General features: G+C 41.7%; 1 protein-coding gene across 6 annotated transcripts in view; it reads right to left on the bottom strand.

The window, feature by feature from the left end:
- Positions 1–24258, bottom strand: part of Klp31E (kinesin-like protein 31E) — a 96616-nt gene that overhangs the window by 7627 nt on the left and 64731 nt on the right. For 4 of the 6 annotated variants that reach the window (XM_037432324.2, XM_037432325.2, XM_075875047.1 and 1 more), the window contains exons 13-29: positions 23953–24056; positions 22389–22577; positions 20619–20824; positions 19433–19682; positions 18674–18738; positions 18541–18609; positions 18041–18112; positions 15528–15740; positions 14489–14648; positions 12384–12423; positions 11509–11563; positions 9701–9963; positions 8823–8969; positions 4205–4324; positions 2845–2984; positions 1216–1399; positions 341–505 (exon numbers count right to left, since the gene is read on the bottom strand). In XM_037432324.2, the coding sequence (XP_037288221.2) occupies positions 341–505; positions 1216–1399; positions 2845–2984; positions 4205–4324; positions 8823–8969; positions 9701–9963; positions 11509–11563; positions 12384–12423; positions 14489–14648; positions 15528–15740; positions 18041–18112; positions 18541–18609; positions 18674–18738; positions 19433–19682; positions 20619–20824; positions 22389–22577; positions 23953–24056 (2442 nt within the window). The remainder of the gene's footprint in view (positions 1–340; positions 506–1215; positions 1400–2844; positions 2985–4204; positions 4325–8822; positions 8970–9700; positions 9964–11508; positions 11564–12383; positions 12424–14488; positions 14649–15527; positions 15741–18040; positions 18113–18540; positions 18610–18673; positions 18739–19432; positions 19683–20618; positions 20825–22388; positions 22578–23952; positions 24057–24258) is intronic. The other 2 variants (XM_037432326.2, XM_075875048.1) reach the window with 2 other exon arrangements.

Genomic DNA, 24258 nt, shown 5'->3' with positions numbered 1-24258 from the left:
CAAAGTGAAGGAAATTATGTGCTGCTTTTGTGCAACAAAATTCCCACCTTGCCTCCTGGCATCAACAACAAGAACAATGAGAAGGTTTTAACAAGAACAGAACAAAGTACCAGACAGAAGCTTCACGAAGCATGACTGCACTGTGCAGTCACACGCAGCTAGCAAGAAATGAAGATAGTCACTGGATATAATGAATTGTTTGATACAATGCAGTGAATATATGTAGTGCAGTGAATGCAGTGAATGCAGGTACAATGCAGTGAATATAACTTGTTTCACTGTACAGTTATGTTCAGTCCTGCCTAATCGGCACATCTTAAAATTACAAGGAATTCCTTACTTGCGAATGTCCCAAATGCGAACTATGTTCGAGGCAGCCGAGAAGAGCAGGTTTCCATATGGGCTCAACTCAATGGTGTGGATGCGCGTTTCCCCTTGTGGAATCTGAAGGCTACGAGATGCTGACTCAGCGACAACAGGCCCACTGCTGCACTGGCCTGAAGAGCTGCAAGTGATAACAGTGAGAACTTAACATCTCACGTCGGTTACTGACGAGCAGTTGCATGAACCAGAGCAAAAATGGTCAAGAAATGCAAAGTGTCTGGTTCAGACAATGCAATGGTAGTCTAAGATAGTGGACAAAATCCTGTGGAATTTAACTCCATCACAACATGCACTTATCGCGTGGCTATATGTATTTGCCTACAAGGCAAACTCATACTATAGCTGCTGCTTTAACACAACACGAGACTCAATGAAAAATATGGCCTATCAGGAGCTGAACTCTTCGAACCACTTCAGTATTTATGCAGGAAGCCTAAATTGGGACCACTTTCTATAGTCCCTAGCAAAGAGTCGGCTACAGCTTATTACCTGCAGAGGCAAATTAGTTGGCTTGAGGTCTAACGGTACCAAAGCAAAAATAGCATAAGCCAAGTTAGCAAACACAAGTGCCAAGTTATCTGGAATGCTAGGACGCCTTGAGAAATGCAAACAAGGCAACACTTATTCATACTTTCTACTTGTCAAGACATCTGTTTAAGAGGGGGGAAAAAAGTATGCAAGCTTAGCAGCAAATAGAAGAGAAACGCATTAGCATTAAGAAGTGATTGCATAGAAGGTTCTCGGCAGTAATCACGTGCACATTTAGAACAGACAAATTATTGGACAGTGACAGAGATAGAAGGAAGGTGTGCAGCAACAGCCTACACTCACAAGAGAGTGCGGATGCACTTGGCGGGGCTTTCTCGCACATCCCACACTTTGATGAAGGCCGTGGAAACCGTATAGGTGAGGCGCTGGTACTCGCAGTAGCGCACGTCCACCACATTATCTACATGGCCTCGCAAGCAGTGGATCTCCTGGCCCGTGTGCAAGTTCCAGACCTTCACTGTGCGATCTGAAGGCAAACGAATTTCCATGCTTTGAGGCCTACTTCGGCAGTGACAAAGACTGCAGTTTCGAATGTCATGAATTACTGTTATCAGTACATGAAAATACAGTCGCCATTCCGTAAAAGGGAACGCATGAATGCGTGTTAGATGGCCTCGAAGCCGACATGTGGCCTGACACAATAATGATTTAAAAAAAAAAAACAGAGGCGTCCTTTTTCCTATTGCACACACTCCCGCGACATATGTGTACAGTTTTTGACATTTAAGCAAAACAGGATCATTTTCAATAATGATTACTATTGCCACTCTGGAAGCATTCAGGGCAAACAAAATGCATAATTGGTTTTGCAACAAGTGGTGTGGGCAATAGAATGGCATTGCTCTTTGTTTTACATATCACTGCGATGCATGCGAGCTTCAAGGCTATCTGCCATGTGTACCTGCAATAAGAGCATCACCATGGGCAGACGTAAGAGCACAACTTCAGATGATGTGAATACTGTGGCACTTCAGAATCACAACTAATAGCAGTTACTCTTAACTGGAATGCTGCAGCATTTTATATTTTCGTTTTGGCAAAATTTGGGCTAGCTCTTTAAATGCGTAGTAGCGCTAGAAAATTTGCCTTTTGTGGCGGATAAACCACCTCACTCACCTTAACATAGTACTGCTAATTTCTAGTTCACAAATGCTATCAAACATACTGTACAACTGCAGATTCAACTTTTAAGTCTGGCCGAAAACAGTTTATGAGAAGCAGTACAGCAGTGCAACAAGCAGTTTAGTTGTCCCTGAACTTAAACCACTGAATAAGTGAAGTGAATAAGTGAAGCAGCTTTCATCTTTGCAACAATCTCTGAACCGCAATGCCATTTTGCAATAATAAAAGACAAGTACTACAACTGAACAGACTGACAGCTTGCAGATTAAGTTTTTCTTTCTTGTATTGCAGAAATTTATTGCCCCACCACAATTTTAAAACAAATGTCAGATTTTTCTTTAGAAAAAAGATGGTAAACGTATTGCTCACTGAAAACAAATTTAGTGTAGTAAACTCTACAAAGGAATGTATCAAAGGCTTTATATAGCAAATATGTGGTTTGTAACTGCAGTCGACTCTTGGTAAACGGAAATTAAACGAAACTACTGCTTAAACGGAACTATTGCCTCTGCAATACTTGGTTTCGATCTTGTATTCTGCACCCATGTTAACCTCTGGGTAAACGGAATTCTTGTTTAATGGAACACGTTTTCTCGGTCCCTTCAGTTTCCGTTTACTGAGAGTCTACTGTAGTGCATACTGTACATTTTTGTACACAATGCCATGACTGAGGTGTGTACGCAGTACTAAAGCTCTCTACTAACTTGCACTTGTGATAGATGTAAGCATTGTTTTTAGAAATTTGCGATGCATGTGTTATCAAATTCGTACAAATTTTCAGAAATTCACCTTTTGAAGCACTGAACAGGACATCGTCTGTGACAGCCAGGGAAAGGACAGCCTTGCTGTGGCCCTCTGCCACGTGCGTGCAGACCAGTGGGGAGCTCCGCGAATAGCCTGGCTTGCCCTCAAACGCACTGATTACGCCTCTGCGTCCAACACACACAAAATATTAGATGTCGCAGAACCGCGTGAAAGCTTTGTACAGGCATAGTAACTGTACAGACACTGTGCACTGACAAGTTCGAATTCTAGGCAAACTATGGCATGAGGGAAAAGGGCGACGACAGCCAAGAAAGTTTTCTAAAAAAAGGGTAACCATAGGGTGTGCTCAGTTTCCACGCAAGGCAAATGAAGTTTACAAGGCAAATGGAGTAAACTCCATTTGCCTCGTGACAACAAGTGTGCACAATTCTTTGAAAATGCAGGGACACCACAACGCACTCCCTTACATAGCTGCTTTTTTTTTTCCAAAGTTTTCATCTCCTTTTGCGTTATGCTCTCCTTAGCTTTCTATCGACTACTTGAGGTGACAAAGAATTATAGAAATAAAGTTGCATGAGAACGTGGTTTCACATGCAACAAATGCAGCACAGCAGTTTTTCAGTATTTTGCTACATGCCAATACGATCAAGACAATGTTTTTAGATTTATTTAGCTATATTGATCTACTGATTCAATAATCCATTACCGTGAGCTTTGAATGTTCAACAGCCTGGCTGATGTGGCTGCTGTTAGTAATGGCATGAATAAAAGGTGGATGAATGCGGATAGCTTTCGATACTAGACAGGTCTCTTGAGAAACCTCTCTACGTACAGCCAATGGCCCTTAACATGGGCACGGCAAGTAATGCCTATGCATCTTAATTTCAGCAGTGTTTTACATGCTCAGATGACTACAGTAAAAAACATATCTACTTGCACATACTGTCCATGCAGTCTATTCAATACGATGGCCTATCTTATGGTCAACAACTTTAAATATGTCCCAATGAATGTAAATTAACCTTCAGAGAACCAAATATTACTGATGGCCATAACAGCTTTTAAGTGTAGTCTTAAATTTTGCATAAACCACATTTCTACTTAGATGCTGCCTTCAGCATGTAGTAGAAATGTAGTAAGACCATTGATGTACGCTTTTTATGGCGAAAACACTCAACCTCTTGCACACTACTATTCGGTATACATCCAGCTTCATACTGCTGACATTATGTAATTGCTCAAGTCAATGCATGTTAATTGCTCAATTAATGACCGCAACATGCCTAGTGGGTAATAAAGTCACTGGTATAGGTATTTATATGCAACAGCATGCGAGTGTTTTGCAAGCATTGCATAATGAAAACCAGAAGTGGCATAAAAATACCTGTCTGGCTTGACTAATGGATTCGTAGAGGTGCTGGTGAGCCTCGAGAAGACATTGTTGTCCCTCGCTTTCCGATTTACAGGGGGCGATGGTGGTGGCGTGGCATCAATGCCAGCATCTCTGAATAAAAATTTATGCATAGCAAAGCAAGCATGTGACAAGAGCAAGGAGGCAGACGAGCAGTTGTCCCTTCACAGGCCAACCTTGTCGTCCCCTTGTATGGCTTCGACATTTTTCATGGCAGCGAAGACTGATCTGCAACTTAGATAACTGCCATCTTCGCAAACGGAGTGAAACTGTGTCAATTTTTCCATACGGGACAGCAGTTGCTGAAATTATCTTTGTATTGCAGAAGAGTTGCACCAAAGAAAGCATTACTGACAAGAGTGAAGATTATGCTATGGCTAATGGCGCACTAAACAGTGGCAATTTGTACGAAACATTTGAACACTTGAATATGCCTCAAAATGATGCAACATTTTCAGTTAACTTTAGTGGCTGTCAACGTACAACAGTTCCTTAGCTTTCTATCCCCTGTTTGAAGAGACAAAGAACTACAGAGACGAAGTTGAATGACAAAGTCTTAATCTAGTAACAGTTCCAGCTAGCATGCAATGAATGGAGAACGTAGTTTCAGAATCAGAATTAATATTTATTATTGAATGTTGGGTAAAGTTACAAGCATTTAGCACACAGGAGGAGGTCCCATAGTCAAGAGACTGCATTAAGACCTCCTGTACAAAGGTGAATAGGGTAGCTTTTGAATATGTTTCAAGTATGTTTCCTACACTTTGGTATCCGTCTAGAAATCTTGATTTGCATTTGCCTCCATTGCACTATTTTGATTTTTACAAGACCAATAGCGATTGGTGGGGCTCGCTCACACAAAATACACAAAATTTGCTTTCGCCTAGTAAACAGATTCGCTGAAAAAAAAAAAATTCTGGTGAATGTATGTTGGTTATGAACAAAAACAAACATTTCTATTCATAAAGTATCAAAATGTGTATGTAGTGATACCCATAGCAACCAAGCTGTCTTCAATGTGCACGTGGAGCAATGTGCTTATAGTAGTATAGGTTGGAAACTGGCTGTTCAATAAATTTGTTGACAGCAGTGTCATGCAACATAGTAATATGCAAACTGAAATTCTGCAAGATGGCTTCAGAGAACTTTTAATATTATTGTACACGATTCACCAAATAGAAGAAAAACCAGAATTGGCGGCCGCAGCAATTCCTGCAGACACATGACGAATGTGCTGTGTGGAATGCACGACACATTTTCACGAAGCGCTTTAAGCACGATCCCTGGCTTCTTCAATTTAGGGCAGAGTGTTCACTGCAGCCGAGTTGGAAAGCAGCATCTTTCAATCAAATATTTACAGTGCTCTATCCCATGCACTACTTTAGTGCTAGCTGAGGTCACTCGCAATGCGTAAACATGGTGCCGCTAAATGCAGTAGAATCTCTGTGATACGAACCTGGCTTATATGAACTTCGTGTAATTCCCTGGCCCATTTCATTGGGCTTAACAGGCCAGAAGAGCATGTGCATGTGCACATGTGTGTGTGTATCCTTTTTGTCCGTGTGCTTTTAGTTTACTTCAAGGTCTCAAAACTGCTGCATAATTATATTTTGCTAGCTTTGCTAGTGGCAATGGGAAGTTCCAGTCAGTGTGAATATTTTCGATTCTCTTCCGACGTTAAGATTGGGTGCACCAACTGATGGTTTTTTCCTGGCAGTAGAAATCTTGAAGACCAATAGACAAAGGTCTTCACTGTCTATTGTGTGCTGTCTTAGCTACCTCTTTGCCAACTCGAAATCTTGGTATTTAATTGATACAGACCTACAAAATAACACCAATGTAGCCAAAGGTATGTCTTAGCATATTAACCTACAATAAGTAAAAGCGGTACAAACAAAGAAGGAAGTGAATTTTTCTAGAATTTCGCAAAAAAAATACTGAGCAAAATTTAATTCCCGGATTGTATAGGTAGCATATGTAGAGTTTGCAGGAGAGCAAAAGTGAATGCAATGCACCGGTAGCACAACACCCTTAATGAATTAAACAGCTGAGTTAATGCCACTGAATGTCACATGCTTTTAAGCAGACTTTGCCACACACAAGTAAGACAAGGTTAGCTTGGGACTGGGACATTTCAAACACACGTTCAAGCAATCAACACGAGACAAGCACAGGGGAAACCGAGGGTTGAAATGACTGAGAAGTTTCTGCACAAAGAAGATGCTAATTCAGAGTTTTAAGATTGGAACACCTTACCCCTTTCAGACACTTCGTATGCAATTGTGAACATTGCTTGTTTTTGCTAGTTGTGTCAACTAGAGGCTAAAAAAGTGCAAGATACGATGAGGTTTGTATGAAAGGAACCTCTTGCCCAATAAACTTGTCTTCATTTAGCTTCAGTTTTGACTGTATTCTTGCGTATCATCCCTTTTCCGAAGGCAGTACTGTGGTTGATGAGTAGTACGGCGTGGCACTTCCGTTGAGTCACGTCAAAATACGTTTTTTCCTCAAAATCAACATAATCAGAAACCGATTTGCACTATATTTCTAGCCTGAGATTCGATTTTATATATGCAAGAACATAACATGAATGTCTCAAAGGTAAGTATGTATTTATTAAAGCTTAATTTTTATTAACTGCCATAAAGTGCATAAATCATTTCTGAGAGCGTACACTTTCTTAGTGCACAGGGAATGCTCTTAGGAAAAAGACAGACAGGACTGTGTGCTCTGTCCTATCTGTCTCCTTTCTAAAAACGTTCCCTGTGCACTAGGAAAGTGCATCTCTTTCAAAAATGCATTACTAACCAGCCCAAGTTGCCACTTTTTTTGCTGCATAAATCAATCTATTATAAAATTATTCTTGTAATAGAATAGCGAGGGCCTCGAAATCATGCCCTGTCAATTTGATGAATTTACAGATACTTTTTCATTGGTGACATCTAAAAGGGTTAAAGGCAAATCCAGTGTTAGAGACTGGTGTTAGGGACCCTTTTGGAACACTTCTCAGTCAAGCAAGAAGGAGAAAGGTTGCTCCTTGTTCTTGAACTAGGCTCCTTGCAAGATATCAAGCATACAGACAAATTAAGCCTTTCGCCTTGCAGAGAAATGGCAAAACTATAACACTGAAGACAGCTGCATGAATATCAAGTGAAATTAAAATCAACGTTTATTCGCAATAGGCCTCACTATTACTGAAAAAGATAACATCAACCCTGAAAATTCATGCAGAAACAATTTTCACACCTTGGCCTACAAATTGCAATCAAATTGTAATCCAATAATTGTCGGAATAGCTATAATATAGGCAATGTTTCTTAACATATTAGCTTTACCTTATTAACAAACACTGGTGGTTTTTATATTTAGAACAAATTTGAGCAGGTCGGTTGATGTCCATCTTGAAAACAGCATGTTATGTTGGGGTTTAATGTTTCAAAACAACGATTAGAGACACCGTAGTGGAGGACACCAGAACACTTGGGGTTCTTTAACCTACACTGGCCTCAAGCATTTTCATCTCCATCGAAAACTGAAAACTACATGTTGTTTTAAGATGGTTTTTATATGCAGCCTTCGATGCACACTACTTTAAAAAACAAATGCAAGGGTCCTGATGCCCTTGCAATATCACTTAAAAGCTAACCTCTGTAGTTTGCTTGTAAATAAGCCATTTCATTTAGTTTAATTCAGCTGACTGAAAGTAAAACACATTTTAGCTGCAGGACTAGAAGCTCGCACAAATAGAACTTTATATTAAAACAACACTTCGGGTTTAATTTAGAAAAATTAAATTTTCACAATGCAAATTACATGTAACAAAGAAATCTGTGGTATAGCTCAAACAGAACATCTACTGTTTGCATGCATTGACTAGTGGTAAAAGCCTAAGGCAGAAATCCTGCTTAGCACCTCAACACTATGGCACTGTTTTAATGGCAAATGATATACTGGCAAATCAGAATTTAATCATGCAGGGTTCAATAAAATTCTAACGTGTGAATAAATATTTTGAGTAGCGGCAACAGTTGTGGATAAATATTACCAATAGTGGCAATAACAAGATTCTTTGAAAAAAGCAATCAGTTACAAGCAGTCATCAGGAACTGCAACAGCCAAAAGCCAAAAGCTAAAGAAAAATTTAACATTGTAAGACACGCTTCTGCTGTCTAGATAGGCATGAATAAGAAGAAAAAGTACAAGCATAGCACAACAGCAGCATGTGCATCCCAAAGAAAGCAAGCCAATGTTGACAGCAATCAGCTAAAAAAAAAAAGCACAGGCGCCTTGCAGTTGCGCAATCGCTTATATATTTAACAAAGCGGACAACTTATCACGATGACCTTCATGCAGTTCAACATACCAAAACCGCTTAGGCCATTGTCTAAATAAAAATGAGTACATCAGCTCATTCAGTAAAACATGCAGGCAAATATATATATTCAGTTATGCCAGTGACCATATAAAAATGAGTCCATCGGCTCAATGAGTGTAAAACATGCAGGCTTATATTAAAAGCGCATGCATCCTATCATCCTTGTTCCACGCATGGCGATGCACTCTGGGCCGGAGGGGAGGAGGTGCCACCTACTTTTGCAAGTAGCGGTTACTGTTAGTGTTTGAGAACTTTCTCCTCAGCATAGGAGAGAGCTCGAGGGGCAGGTGCTTGGCGATAGGCTTGGGGCGGCGAAGTCCGGGCGTACCACGCGGAGGTGGCATGGGGTCAACGCCCACTTCTCTGCATTTAGAGGCAGCGACAGAGCCGTGTTACAAAAGCACATGCCCTTTTTGTGCTCCAATCGCTACTGAAAGCCCGAAACCCCGACACAATTTTGAGAGACTCCGTAGTAAATGGCTCCAGAGATTTAGACAACTGTGTTCTTTAACCTGCGCCCAAATATACTAATACGCGGGCCTGAAACGTTTTCGCTTCCATTGAAAATGCGACCGTGGCTGCCGGGATTCAATAGCACAACCTTCAGGTCAGCGGTCGGCCAGTCCCGAACCACAACCATTAGAACACCCCCCATGGCCGGCAGTTTAGCACAAGTACAAGACAATGATTGAAAGACTGAAAATTCAGAAAAGTGCAGCCTGAAGTGCAGCATTTATTGCAGCTACAAAAACTTGTTTATTTCACGTGAAGTTTCAGTCGGATGACTTCTAGAAGTTCTCCGCCCTAAATGCTAATCCCTCACATACTTCTTAAGGCGTCTGATAATATGGTAGCGATTACTTGAAGTGTCAAATGGACATCGCTCGTCCAAGCCAGTACCCAGGCACACGAAAAAGTTAGTGCGAAACATGGTTAATGTCAAAAAGTTTAGTTCCAAAGCATAAGTGCAATGAAGCAGAGAAGCTATAGCCATATCCAAGCACCAAAGCACAGCTCATAAGCCACACAAAGCAGGACTTGAGCATTAGAATTGCACAGCAAAACGTTAGAAAAAGAGTTTGGGAAGGACTTACTTCAAAGATCCTGGTGCACTGAGCACCCGCTGGAGATTCGCGTCCACTCCGAGGTTGAGGCAGCCACCGTCGGGATGGGACATAATCATGGCATCCGAGATGTCGCCGAACACAGATGCAGTCATGGCAGATGAGGTCATGACAGACGATGCCATGTCGCTGCCGGTGTCCTCCGCAACGCCCGAGAGCGATGGAAGGGAGGCGTCCATCAGCGCAGGTCTATAGTAGAGGAGCTCTTGAGGAGTGGCTGTCTTGCGACGTGCCTGCACAGAGTACTCATTATCAGCCAGACTACGCCTACTGCAAGTTACCATTTTTTTTTAGGTTTAAAAATGCGTTTTGATATTTCCTGTCCGTGAATGTGCAGACTTCTATTTTTATAAATATGTGTTTGTAGATGTTATTACATGTTCCATGTTTTCAGTTGCATTGAAATTGCCTATTTTATCTGGATATATGCTGGACATGTGTATACACGCTACTTTTGAGGTTACTGCTCCCGTGTGGGGGCCTTCAGGCACATTCAAGTTGCATGGTGCAGTTTTTCACCAGAAGGACACCTAACCATTCTGTTGAAAAACAAAAGCATTTCCGATTCTGAATTAGCCCGGTCCTGTGCTTGCCACTGGCTGCATTATCCCCTCAATTTCCTATATCACCTGCCCACCTCACTTGCTGCAATCCTTCGCCATGCTTACCTGATCTTGGAATTCAGTCTTCATCTTAATTAATGACTAGCGCTTGTCTTCTCACTACATGCCCTGCTTCGATTTTGACCAAAATGCCGTTAACAGATATTTGTTCCATGAAACGCTTCGCTTTCTTCTTGCCCCATAATGTTAAAGCTATGAATTTCCTTTTTATTGATCGCTGAATCATCCTCAATTTATGTTGAACCCTTTTCTTATTAAGCCTCCTGGTTTCTATCTGGTAAACTTCCATTACGGATTTAGAAATACCTTCCAAATGCACTGCAACCAATTCTTATTGCTACTACAGGTCTGCAGCCACTATCTTCTCCAAATACTTATTACCTTACCACCTCCGGTGTCTTGCTACCCAACGCACACCACTGTTGGCGACGGAGCGCACATCAGGTTCTCTTGACAAGAACCTTGAACTCAGCGGCAATTCATCACCTGGTTCTCTTGACAAGAACCTTGAACTCAGCGGCAATTTACCACCTATTAAAAATCTGCTAGTTATACTTTACTCAAACCTCATTAAAACAAACTTCTTCACAAGAAAATAAATTTGTTAAATCCAAAAGTTTGTCACAAAGGTTATTTGTAACACAATATATTACAGAACTTTTTCATTTACTTCATTATAACCAAGACAATGAGGGGGCCAGCGGCCTCGTCAAGCTGTCCAAACGACAGCTTTTTCCGCCTGCCCCATCGTATCACTCATTGTATTGATGCGAAAATAAAGTCATTGTCATTGTAATCGTTATAATTGTGCTTGTTATATTGAGGTTTGATTGTATAACCTGTTAAACTGACCAGAAAACAGTGTCAGCCAACCTAAAAAGCTATGTAGGATCAGTCCTACACTAACGGACAAGCCACAAAACGTAGTTCCTTCTGTGCGGCCATCAGTGGCACGAGGCCGAGCTGGTTTGCTCAAAAGAATGCATTGTTGCATACCAGAAGTGTAGGATAAATAATCGTCAAAGCCACATTACAAGACTTGAAGACAGTGTTTTCTCAATGTATGGGTACTTCGCTTGGACAGTTATTTTTACATCCAATACCTATTAAAATGGTACAATGGTATTAATAAGCTTAATGAAACATTCTACTCACTTTACTCCTAGCAAATGTGGCTGTCGTGCATTGCGATTGAGCATCTGACGTTGACCTGTTGTCAGAGAAGAAAATGAAAAAAAAAAAAAAAAACCTTTGTTAGTTATTTGTATGAATAATGGAAATTGTTAAAGTGTTGCCCATAAAGGACGATAACTTCATTCCAATACAAAGACTAGGCTGAAGGCATCAATACTAGGCTGAAGGCATCTATGAACTAGGCATCTATGAAGCCATTTTTTTCTTTTAAGTATGCACATTTCTTCAAGAACGATTCACAGCTTGTACAGAACACCCCGAGCTTTAAAAGTACGATTCGCAAATTTGAGTGTTTTAAACAATTCAAACAGAGTGAATGAATAAGCAGACTGTACGACTACAGAGGTACACTATGAACTGCTGGAAAAATTTTATTAAATAGAGAAGTCAGCAGTAGATTGAAGAAACCCAGTTATGATTCAAGAACTCATTTATCACAACTGAATCGGCCAGATGACAGTTGAGCAAAAGATAACAGAAATTTACAACATTGCATACAACACAAGAATGCCTTAGAAGAGAAGGTCATTCGGCGATTCACTATCAACAAAGGATTCACTATCAACAAAAGCACATGGGACATGGATAACGCGAAACGGTTCATGTCTGTCCCTTGTATGGTTGCTATTACCTTTGCTAAACAAGAATGCCATCCGTACATGTTAATGTCGGCAACACTCATATTTAGATTTCCTTAGTTAGACCTAATTTGTTACTTCCACAATGATCATGAAGCTTGACATGAACATGCACGATTTTGATTCTTAATAAAAAAAAAGGTATCTCTTTCACTTACAAACTTGTATGGCTCGCAGAAAAGCGGCCTACACACTTACATGTCAGTTGGCGACGATGACCTTGTGCTGGGTGCACTCTCTGGGAAAAACAGAAAAGAAATGTGATTATTAGCCAAGACCTGCAAGGAATCTCTCGCTTTCCTGCATACATGCACATGCCCTACACACATTATTTCCATTTTCCCGTGACATAGCTGTGAAATGGCATCACATATCTTGATGTTTGATAAAGCTATCAAGTGTAATAGGTCAAGCTTGCCAACAAACAAGTCCAAAGTGAAATACGAGGAAGACTGTGTTAGAAATCTCAGCTTAGTAACTTGCTAGATGCAAGACCTTAATACTGCTTTCTGTCTCTGCCTTGCTCAGAATTTTTAGCACACCCCTTATAAAACTAACACAAGCCCACTCATAAAGAAACCAGCCTAGCAACTATGATATCTAGAAACACCATGCCAGACTGAGCTGTTAAAGGAAAAATTTGATGATTGGTTTGTGGGGTTTAACGTCCCAAAACCACCATTTGATTATGAGAGACGCCGTAGTGGAGGGCTCCGGAAATTTTGACCACCTGGGGTTCTTTAACGTGCACCCAAATCTGAGTACACGGGCCTACAACATTTCCGCCTCCATCGGAAATGCAGCCGCCGCAGCCGGGAATCGAACCCGCGACCTGCGGGTCAGCAGCCGAGTACCTTAGCCACTAGACCACCGCGGCAGGGCAATGAAAAAAAATTTTTTTTCAATAGAAAATGCTAGAAACACATGTGCCAACCGTGCAATGAATATTTCTGTACACTAAAACCTAACAACCTTTGCTTTCTAGAATACTTTAGCTTCTACAAATGCATAGAGCAATTCATGAGATATGTGTTCACGTACTGCAAGCTTGAATCAAAGAAAAAGAAGGAACATAATATCTGCTGCACTGTCACATTGCATTCCTATGAAATTTTTTTTCAGGTTGATACTGCGAACATACTAAACATAAATGCAATATGCAGGAAGGAAGAGCCTGTTTATTTTGAATTATTACTGATAGTGCAACACACATACACATGTGGCATGAAGCATATGTGTAAGGATCACTAATACTTGATCCCACTAGTTTACACAATGGTTTCTAATGTTGCTTTTGGATACACCTTGGTTGTAACTAATCGAGGAAGCAGAAGGCCACAAGAGTGAAACATTAAGGCCTTTCTCACCAGGCCCCCATAGCAACTTTGATTATCAGTGGCAGGAGACTAATATGAAAGCACAATCATAACCTAGATATAATGAGCCCATATATAACAAAATATCGGTTATAACAAATTAAATTAAAAATAGTCTTGCTATAGATTTTGTGTTAGGAATAAACAATTATAATGAATGTCCAGATATAACAAACTTATTTTCGCATAAGATGTCACTTTGTTATAACGAAGTTGGACTGTAATCTTCAAGTAAGCTCTTGCTATTGAAAAAGTTCAAAAGTTACTCTGTGATGTTGCCACATGTCCTTGAGCACAGCTTCACTGCCAAAGCAGACAGAACGCCAACAGCAGACAGAGTGGACTTGCATACATAAGCTGTGAAGCTCTCTTGCACACTCTGAATAAGCGCCATTGGAGAGTGAGCATATCACACTAAGTGAAACCTGTGCTTTTTTGCTTGCTCTTTCCATTTTGCTTTTTGATATACTTGGCAGCAGCGGCATGTAGTCCGCATTGGGTGAAAAAAATAAAAAAAAACCTGAAGCCGCGTGACATTTCACAGACTCAACGTGTATGTGCATGTGGATTGGCATTAGCTGTGGATATTCCAAGGACTGCCTGTGATGTAGGCATGTGATGTGTGTGTGCGACCTTCCATTGTAAGCTCAACATCCATGAGAGGACACTTTCCATGAGGCTACACTTTTCAAGTTTGTCTGTTTTTGTAAAACTCAGGAATGTTATACTTAGCAGCCATATTATCACCAAGCAGTCTATGTGCCACGCTTGCTTACAATGCCTAAAACTGGCGAGTGGCATTAATGAAAAGTAGAGATAAGTCTTGATAACTCCGCCAAGGCAAAGAAACCTACAACTATCTCCTTTCTACTGCGAGAAGCGCATCAGCAAAACCAGGCTCGCAGCATCCGAGAAGTGCCTACACACCTGGCTCTTCTGACCAGCTGGGCGGTGCCAAGGGCTCCAGTTGCATCTGGTTCATGGTGTGCTGCAGAAGGTTCTGGTGCATGGCGTTGCTAGCCTCCACCTGTTCCAGTCTGGCTTCCAGCTCCTGGACCTGGCTTTTGCTCTGCGCTGCCTGCAGACTCTGGAAGGTGGAAGGGACAGTGCAAGTCACTCAAGTATGATTCACAGGTTTCAGAAAATGGATACTGAATGATTAGTAGATGCACACAACACATCATAATTTTTCCATATTGTGTCTGTCAGGATGAAGGTCAGTTAGAGCTACCAACTTTACAGAGGGTCAATTTTGAACGATTTTGCATATAGGGCTATTGTGCACATGTGGCACGGTACAGTTATACTTTTTTTCATATTCCAAGTTTATCAAATACGACCACCGTGATGAGGAATCGAACTAACGTCTTTTTCAACAGCTGAAGCGGTCAACTTGTCCCAACAGCTCCAATTAAGAAGCAATCTAACGGTCACCACAAGCAGACAGGAAAGAGACTAGACACACACAGTGCAAATTTCAACTTGTTAATTTCAAAAAAAGAAAAGGAAGCATTTAATATACACAATCAGATACATGACACAGGGCATGTGTGTTACAAATCACTGAGCATTCAAAAACTAACTTTTTCTGAAATAATGAATATGAAGCTATGGTCACACATGAATATGCGCATTCCAAAATCGATTTTGCTGCTATTAGTCCAACGTATTGACTATGGGTGCAGAATATGATAGGATATCTGTCCAGTCTATACCCTGTCCGCATCTTTAAAGCGCATCCAGATAGTCGACATGCAGAATTAACTAGCCCAATTAACTGTGCGATCACCACAAGACAGTCCTGCGATTGAACATAAGATTTTACGGAGTTTTAACAATGTGTTGCACACATGGTGAAGAACTTGGTTTGTGTTACTTCCAAGCCTTTGGGGCTATGTGCTACAACAGAATGGCAACAAGCCGTTTGCACTATCAATGCGAGTGTGCGAAGTAAGTTGCAGTTCACCTGGTTTATCGCCATGTGCAGCAGCTTGTCGAGCAGGTAGCGACCCTGCGTGTCCACTATGCCTTCGAGAATAGCCTCCAGTTCTAGGCAGTCTGTGTCATCTTTGGTCTCCTCCACTTGGAGGATGTTAGCCTGACATTCCCGGATGTTCTCGTTCAGGTAATCCAGATTCGCCCTCATGCTCTCGATCTGGTCGTCCAAGTCCCGGATGTCCTGCGCACAGTAAAATCTTCAGCACAAAATGTCTTTCCAAAGGAAGTGGGAATGCCTCAATATGAGGGACATCAAATTGGCAGTGCCATTCTCACATGCTTAGAGCAGTTATCCAAGACACGCATAAGACGAATTTCGAAAAACAAAGCCCTGAGAACCAAAGAGCTTAGCTAACTACGATTTGATGAGCATAAAAATATTCGCAGTTCTTTGTTAGCAACTAAGCGAATCCAACAGACAAATAGGCCAGGAAACACATAGGAGAAATTGTTGTCTTGATCTCTAGTGTAGCGATGTAAATCGAAAGGAATGAATGTAGACAAAAAAACATTTGCCCTTTCCATTTGCAAGACCAGAAACCACAACCAATTTACACATCTTATGTGCTCCCAATTCAGCTACAATGGAAGGTGCTTCCCCGTCTACTTGATCAAGTATTTGTGCACGCGTGATCACTGGCAGTGTTAGCCAGCTACGCTTGTAGCCAAGGCAGCGAATGCGCAACACTTTTTGCAAGAGGGTGTTGCATTCCACATGATTGTGCACAAAGCCCTCTCCGGGCGACAAAACATTCGGGGTGGGCAAACAGTAGAAGTACTTGAGATCTCGGAAAATAAATACTATGACAATATTTTGCATGCAATGTGGTTGGTCTTGCATTTTGGAGTGCCAATGTGCAAAATTGCTAGCTCCATCTACCAGAGCTACAAGCTGTCACTGCGCTGTAAGTTTGGCTGGGGAAGTCTACTGCCTGTGTGTAAAATGCCCCCATGCAAGGAGCAAACGGGTGACAAGATTTGTTGCTTGCAACGAACCACACTGTGGCTTTGCTTTTGCATGTCTGCTAGCACGATGTCCTTGTCTGCAAAGTTCAGATTCATCTAGTACACCGGCCCAAAAAGTGGAGTAGGGCCTAGCAACGGTGGCAAACCAGAAACTGTCACGATTTCCCCAACAATTTTCGCCACCATGGCAAGCACAACTTTCTCGCCACACCTATACAAAATTTTAGCGACGATATTTTGGACTCCGAGAAATGGCTGCAGAAACAAAAAACATTTTTGAAAATTCACTTTTTAAATTTTTCGTCATATGAAAGGCGCATCCACTTTCAAGAATAAATCCATTCTTTGACAGTGTTTGCGGCTTGCAATTGATCGTTTCTCGCAAGAATGTGCTCAGTAGGAATGTGCAAATATTTTAAATTTCAAATATTTTTTTAATAGTGTTTGCTACCCACTTCAAAGACATCCCAAACACATAAACAGTCAACAACAAAGTAACAGTGGCCCCTTCAAATTTTCAATATGGTTTGCCCCAGCCCATTTTTGTATTGTGGCAAAGCTGCCTTTCAAGCTTTGCTAGGACTGCTAATGATTAAAGAGAATTCTGGTTCTAACATGGAGGTGAACGCTCAATTAACGCTGTTTACAACCTGAAATTCAGCAGGAAGTCTAAAAAATTGAACGCCAAATATTTTCAGCATCCGGAATTTCAGATGTTCATTTATACTGATGTCCATGAGGCAGATCTGAAACTTCACACTCGAAGGGAGCGCTCCCTTTCTTGTCCAACAAACCAGTTAGGCTGGTGTGTTGAACAAGCTGAAAGAGGGGAAGAAGCTGAGGAAATAGCGTCTTTGTCCATCACGTGTAAAGTGTCTTCGGAAACACTTTCGCTGCACAAAATCATGTACATAAATACTATTCGGCTCCTGCATTACCTCATTCACAAGACAACTATGAGACACCACATCCTGCCAATGCTACATCAACCAAGCAAACTTAGAAATCCTTTCCAATTATTTCTCTACAATTTCACTTTGAAGTATTTGAAAAATATTTGAGAAATATTCTAAAAATGATCTATTGACACTCACACTTCAATACGAATTCACTTCACAACCAAAATTTTGCTATTTGCACACCTCTGGTGCTTAGAGACATTTTGAAACTTTTTCTTTCCAATTGTGCTGGGAAATATTTGCTTCACACGCAAAACTTTTCAATTCGTAGAGCTATGAATCAAAGCAGTCCTGGCATAGTTAGTTTGTAGGGTATGCCAAAATGAGAGACTTGAGGGTTTTAGCATTCATCTAACACAAGAATGCTTTTGCCCTTGCCGAAACACTACTGTTAAGATTTCAAGCTCTGCAGTACAAGAAAAATTGCAACATGGCTGCCACAGCAAAGTGTTTCAGTAATAAAAGCACTAAGCTTCCAAGCTGCTTCTAGTTGTACCTGAATACAAGAAACTCTGTTCTCAGAACATTTGCCCAATGAAACAAAATTCAAGCTTACCTTCCCAGCTTGAAGCGCTCTTTCTCGCTTCCGCATCATTTTTTCCAGGTAGCGTGTCAGTTTCTCACGCTCCTAAAAATATAAAACAGACTGGCTTAATTTATAACTAATGTCAGCAAGAAACAAACTTAACAAGAAAATTGGGTAATTAAGTGCTGTATTATAAGGTGCTGTATGCTTGTACTGTTGCAATGTCAAGACTACAAAATTCAAAACATGCACTACATATATTTCAAAACATCTTGGCACGTAGTTGAATGTACGTAGTCAGCCATTGCTTTTCTTTCCCGGTAAAGTGCACATTGTTATTGTTAAAACTACCCTTCCGAGCTTTTGACAGCACGATCACCACAAAGAAATTTAAGCCACTACAATGTAACAACCGAACGACTGTGCAGAGAATTTATGCTCCCTTGCTGTTTCTTCAACACACAAGCAAGATTCCAAATTTATTAAACATAGGGGGAACGTGGAGAGGTAATTTATATCGTAAAGCTCACCAAGAGAGATCGCTCCATGTCCTTCTCCAAAGTGTAGACACTCTGCTTGGTCAAGACCAGTTTGTCGATCTGGATGAAGAAACAAAATGATTAATTTATACCCGTGTTCCGTAATGCTACGCGAGATACTTACGTTCTTTTCAAGTGTCTGCCATCTCTGCTTGGCTGCTTTTGGAGAGAACAGTCCTTTCCGTGCAGCTGAGGTGAAAGGAAGTTATGTCTTGGCAGGTGAAATCAAATGAGAGTACTGGTACTACGCATGCAATTTTTAGTGAGCCACGTAGGTTCATAGCAGATGTTTTAGGTTTCATAGGGTTAGCTCAGCTGTTTACAAAAACCAAACATTTCAAAAGAACCATCTTATATGTTTTTACTACTCGGAGCTAACGAGGTTTAACTATGTTGCTAGTGGAGTTTACTGCCCCGTGAATCAATAGCTGCGAAGATTTTGCACGTATGTATAAGCGATGTTACAGGGTCCGTTGCACACTTTTGTGCCGATGAGTGCGTTGGAAGGTACACAGAGTGTTGATAACAAAGGGGTAAGAAACTCTGGTAGCAAAGTCCAGACAGGCTGCATTCTCGTGGCATGCGTCAACTTTGAGCATGCTCTTGCAGTTATCGAATCATTCAATGCTCGTATCCTTCACCCTGATGTAGTCAAACTAGACGATGACATAACTTACAGAAAAAGAAAGAGCAATTTGTAGCAGTCTTTGAAACGCGAATGTAACCTTTCTGTTGAGTGCAGTGCTGGAATACTTCGTTCGCACGTTCGCAGGACTCTCCTATCAGAAGCTTTTCAAGCCATGCTGAAGAAGTATTGCAAGGCCCCTACAAGCTGCACAAAATGTGATGTCCGAGGTGCCAACTGTGCATCCAATTACCCCACCTGGATTCTGTTGGGGAACGCGCCCGGCAACACGCTGTGACATGGGTCGTGCCTGTCTGCGCAGAACAGCCATCTCCTCATGACGCCGCTTCAGGACTGTCTCCTTGGTCCGGTTCTGGGCCTCGAGAGAACGGATGCGGTTCTCCTGTTGGCGGCTCTCCTTGAGCATCTGCGCGATCTGCCTGTTGCGCCGTTTCTCAGTCTCCTGATGCCGCCGGCTCTCCTCTTTCATTTTAGTCACCAAGGCCACCTGTGAAGGCAGATCAACCATCTCAGCACATAAAACACCATATAGCTATCAGAGATGGGATGAGAAAAGGCAAATCATATTGCCCTTGGCAATTGTCTTTCCCATAGCAATATGAATGATGCATATGAATGTAGAAGAAATAGAAGGGCTATACAAATATATAGATATGTCCTCAGTTAATGTGGCAATGGCCAAAACTAACAGTTCGAACCAATAGTTATCGTGTTATCAGCGATGAATGAAATGAACTTGAGCCAACCTAATCTTCTGGCTCACAAAGAAGACAATTCATATTCATTGGAAAAGAATACAGAAAGATTCTGGGCATTTTGTTCAGCCAACAAGACCAAAAGCAAAAAAAGGGGGGCAAATCTTGGATGTCAAACAGACAATCAGGTTTCTCCGTTTCAATGTACCATTAGTATGAAGCTTGTGCCTTTAGTTTCCTCTTTAATAATAAACATATTGTCACATGGTCATGATGCTGATGAAAGCGGCAGCCAGCGTGTTCCAAGGTGAAACTATTTGGCCGAAACTGCGCCCTAGGAACTCACACTCTTGACCACAGCAACAGTGGCGAACTGAGCATTGGCAGCCTACAATCTGATCACTGCGGTGCAACAAAGTTTTTTATACAGTAGCCCTCAAACATTCAAGCATCGTTGCTGGTGCCTGCCTAATCTCTTAACTGTTTGTGCTTTGTGTGTAATGAACAGAGAGAGCTCAAACAATCACGAAGCTTCTAAAATATTGCTGCATGTTCTTCACCTAATGTTGCTAACAGTCTTTGTGTCTAGAACCTGAACACACTAAAAGAAGCAGGTTTTTTAGAAATTAGTCTAAACCAATGCATTGTTTATTTTAGAGTTTATTTAACTATGCATGCATGACATAGATTCAAAGAAGTACTATGAACGCTGAACAACTGGCACAGACCTTGTTTTTTTTCATGTCTGCCACTTCTTGCTTTAGTTTGCGGACCTGACGCTCGTACTCGCTCTGGTTTCTCATCAGCTTGGCGTGTTCCCGTTTGGCTGACTGCATCTTCTTCAGCTCGCCTTGAAGATGGTTGAGTTTGCGCTCAAAGTCAGTCTTGATCTTGCGAACTTTCTCGTCTGTGTCCTTCGATGCACCAGCAGAGCCTGGGGTATAAACAAAATGCAAAGCCACAAGTTTGCTGAAAACAAGATAGTAGGCAAATTGAAATCGACAGCGTTAGGATGATGCAGCAGAGAAACATTGAATATGGGAAGAACATTTTTTGTTAATTTGTAACATGTAAGATAAAATGATGTGGTTTTCATAAACTGTGCATGTTGTACCAGAGCATCAGCATTATTTGTGCCATTAGAGGAAAATATACTGCATTTACTCGCATAATAGGTGCACTTTTTTTTCTGGAAAACCCGGGGCAAAGTTTGGGGTGTGCTTATTATGCGGGATAAAATTTCCGAAAATTATATTTTTGACTACAGCATAAACCGCTGATAACGTATATATTGCCAGCGAATATCTGCGCTACAGTCAAAACAAGCTGTCGAGCTTGTGCAAGTCGGCGTAGTGGCAGCAAAGGAGAAAGCTCACGTCGGAAAGCCGAAAAGCTTTTAAATTTTTTCTATGGGAAACTCAATGCAAACTTGACGAGGACGCGATCACGCATTCCATACAAAGCGCGCCCAGCCGGCTAGCGGCCGGAGCGACGCCCGCGCATTGGTGCAAAGATTACTTTGATGCCCAGGCTACCGCCCTTCTTCCTCACTCGGCGAGCCTGTGGAGCTGGTGCAGCGCTGCAGAGGTCATTGTTTATTTTCTTTTTCCTCGCTTCAGTTATTGTAAAAGGGCATTGAATGGCAGTGCTACTAGTACTGAACTACTGAGCCCAGCCAAGTTTAGGGTGCACCTATTATGCCCAGAAATAAAAAATGATTTCTCGCGACTAAACTGGGGGTGCGCCTATTATGCGAGTAAGTATGGAAACAGCTGCTGACGATACTTCCCGATGAATAGATGGGGCTGCGCTCAAACTTTGCTTCTCATGAACTATTGAAGCAAACCAATGCTCTTGCTTAAAAAAATGTCCTTTTACAAGTCATTGATAAAGGAAGGCTTAGAGCAGAGTGAATGATGAATGTAATCGTTAAATGTTGCTTTATTGATTTTGAGAACAACACAGCAACAATAATAAGGTGGTCACGATGTGCAACTGCACATTAGTACTAGTACGTAGTATGTCTGATCATTGAAAGGTTGAATGCATTTGCCGACTCCCGCGAGATGCACAGAGGGCACGGTCATCTGGTGGCAATGTAAAAAGTCCTTCGACTTGACTGTGTTCCGGGCTCAGATTGACGTACGCAGCATGCGAAGAGTTTCCCTGAGCTCGTCCACCTGGTTATGGTAAGGGACTAGGCTCGCCGACTCTGAATGCAAGTACTGGTGCTTATGAGCTGTGCCCTGAAAGACCTATACAACTACTTCAGGATGCTAGCTTTCATGCCGCCATTCGTTTTTAAATTGCATTGACTGAAGGGTAACAACGATTTCCATGGTACGTCATATAAAATTTTTCTACAATGGCCTCAGTTAGTCCACAATAGAGGTCATGAGAAAAGGTATAGACGACGAGCTTGTTTGTGGGAAGGGCTAGGTAAAAAAGGTGAAGTTTGCAGAGGTTCTCCACTTAAGTTCAATTCATCGCAAACTCACTCATGTTGGAAAGAATGCGATCCCTCTCCATCTCTGTCTCTCGTATCTTCTGCTGCAACTGCATGAGCTTGCTTTCGTACTGCATGCGCATTGTTTGTAGCCTGCGCTGACTCTGTTCCAGTTCATCAATCAGCTTCTGCTTGAAAGAGATCTCGGTAGTGAGTGTGGCCAGGTCCTTGCCGATTGTTTCTGCACAAAGCGAGATAATCAAGACGAGACATCATTTGAAAAGTTTGTACACAAGAAGTCGTGTTTTCACTACGTACTAAGAAAAAAAGTGAACAGACCTAGTTGGTACACAGATTTTTTACTGTTAACATGCAGTTGACCTTGGAGATATAAATTTGTTTATTATACTGAACCACAGAAACATCTCCTTAAATATCCTATCACAAGGTGCTGAAGGTGAATGTTAGTGAGCTTTCATACCTTTGTTGTAACCTTGAAAAAAACCTAAATTCAGACTTCTCCTGATCTCATGAGTGTGAGCGTTTAATCCAGGTTCGCTGATGACCTTCAAGTGTTCAACTTTTTCATTAAATATTGTGTTCATGCAAAGTGTGACACCCCCAATCCCAGATATTCAGTAATGACAACGAAAGAGAAAACAATTATGAATTCAGTGTTGGTGTTTGATGTGTGCATATAATGTAAACCCTGTTTGGGCTCTTACACAGACTACTGTTGACGTTCAGTCCTTAAGTGAGTAGTTATATTGAAGGGACCCTGGAACGGTTTCTTCAAGTTTTGTGAGCGTTTAGGCTAGAGCGTCATCAAACCATTTGCACCACATATTTAGTGACACACCATGTACCAAGGCCGCTTACGGACAATTATATCATACCCTCCTCCTCGCCTCTGCCTGGCCCCCTCAACTCGCGAGGCGTGCTGGCAACCCTTGCGATCACAATGCTCTCATGAGCTCACTCAACATTTTGAGCTTTCACCAGTCTAGACCGAGATCACACGCCGACACGTTGCATGCAGTCTCGGAGGCCATCACATAGTGCATCCGGCAGCACGGCAGAAACGAAGATCGTGGAGTGGTTCGTATCTGCTCCGACAGGTGCCGCCACCCTAGTAGCCAATCTTACTTCCACGCATTCTAAAGCTCATAACAGCCAAACAGATCAGCAGCCATGGTGACGTGGCTGCTGACGTATTCTGGCCTGGTCAAGCACTCTGAGCGTATCTCTCTATAAATGGGCGATTGAAAGTGTTTGGCCGAGTCGCAACGATCTACACCGATTGCCGGCTTTGAAGTGTTGCAACAAGTTGTAACAAAGAGAGCTCAAATCGGTCTCTAAATAACTCTTGAGACTTGGTCTACCAGCCCAATGTGTTTGTACCAAAGTGCCAAAACCATTTCAGGGTGCCTTCAAGCAGTTTGCAAGACTATGCCACAACTTCAGAAAGCAAAGACTTATAGTTGATGTCCCCCTAGCTACACACACTAAACATAAACCTACACACATGCGCACACATACACATTCAGACAGAGAGACAAAACACATCACTTTGGCTCTCTTCATGACTCCTTGAAACAATGCTGTTCCAGTCTTACCATCTTCCTCCAGTTCCTCTGCTTCGGAGTCTGAGCTTTCGTTCCCACTGTTCTCAGCGGTGTCCTCGTCAGCATCAGACTTTTTTTCGCCGTCCTCGTCCTCTCTGCATAAACAAATTCACTAATTATAAATTACGGATAAACAAATTATGGCTACAGTATGCTAGCGCACATACTTCCAACCTATCTCAACAGGCTATTGTATGAAGCCGTGACCCGCATGTCATTTACTGCACTTAGCAATAACTTTGTAACATAAGGTGTGAATACATTTTTGTATAAATTGACTGTCATTGCTTCCTAAGA

The sequence above is a fragment of the Rhipicephalus microplus genome, chromosome 10, assembly GCF_043290135.1.
Source record: "Rhipicephalus microplus isolate Deutch F79 chromosome 10, USDA_Rmic, whole genome shotgun sequence".
NCBI lineage: Eukaryota > Metazoa > Arthropoda > Arachnida > Ixodida > Ixodidae > Rhipicephalus > Rhipicephalus microplus.
The sequence above is the reverse complement of the archived record's forward strand: the minus strand, read 5'-3'. Positions and strand labels throughout refer to the sequence as shown.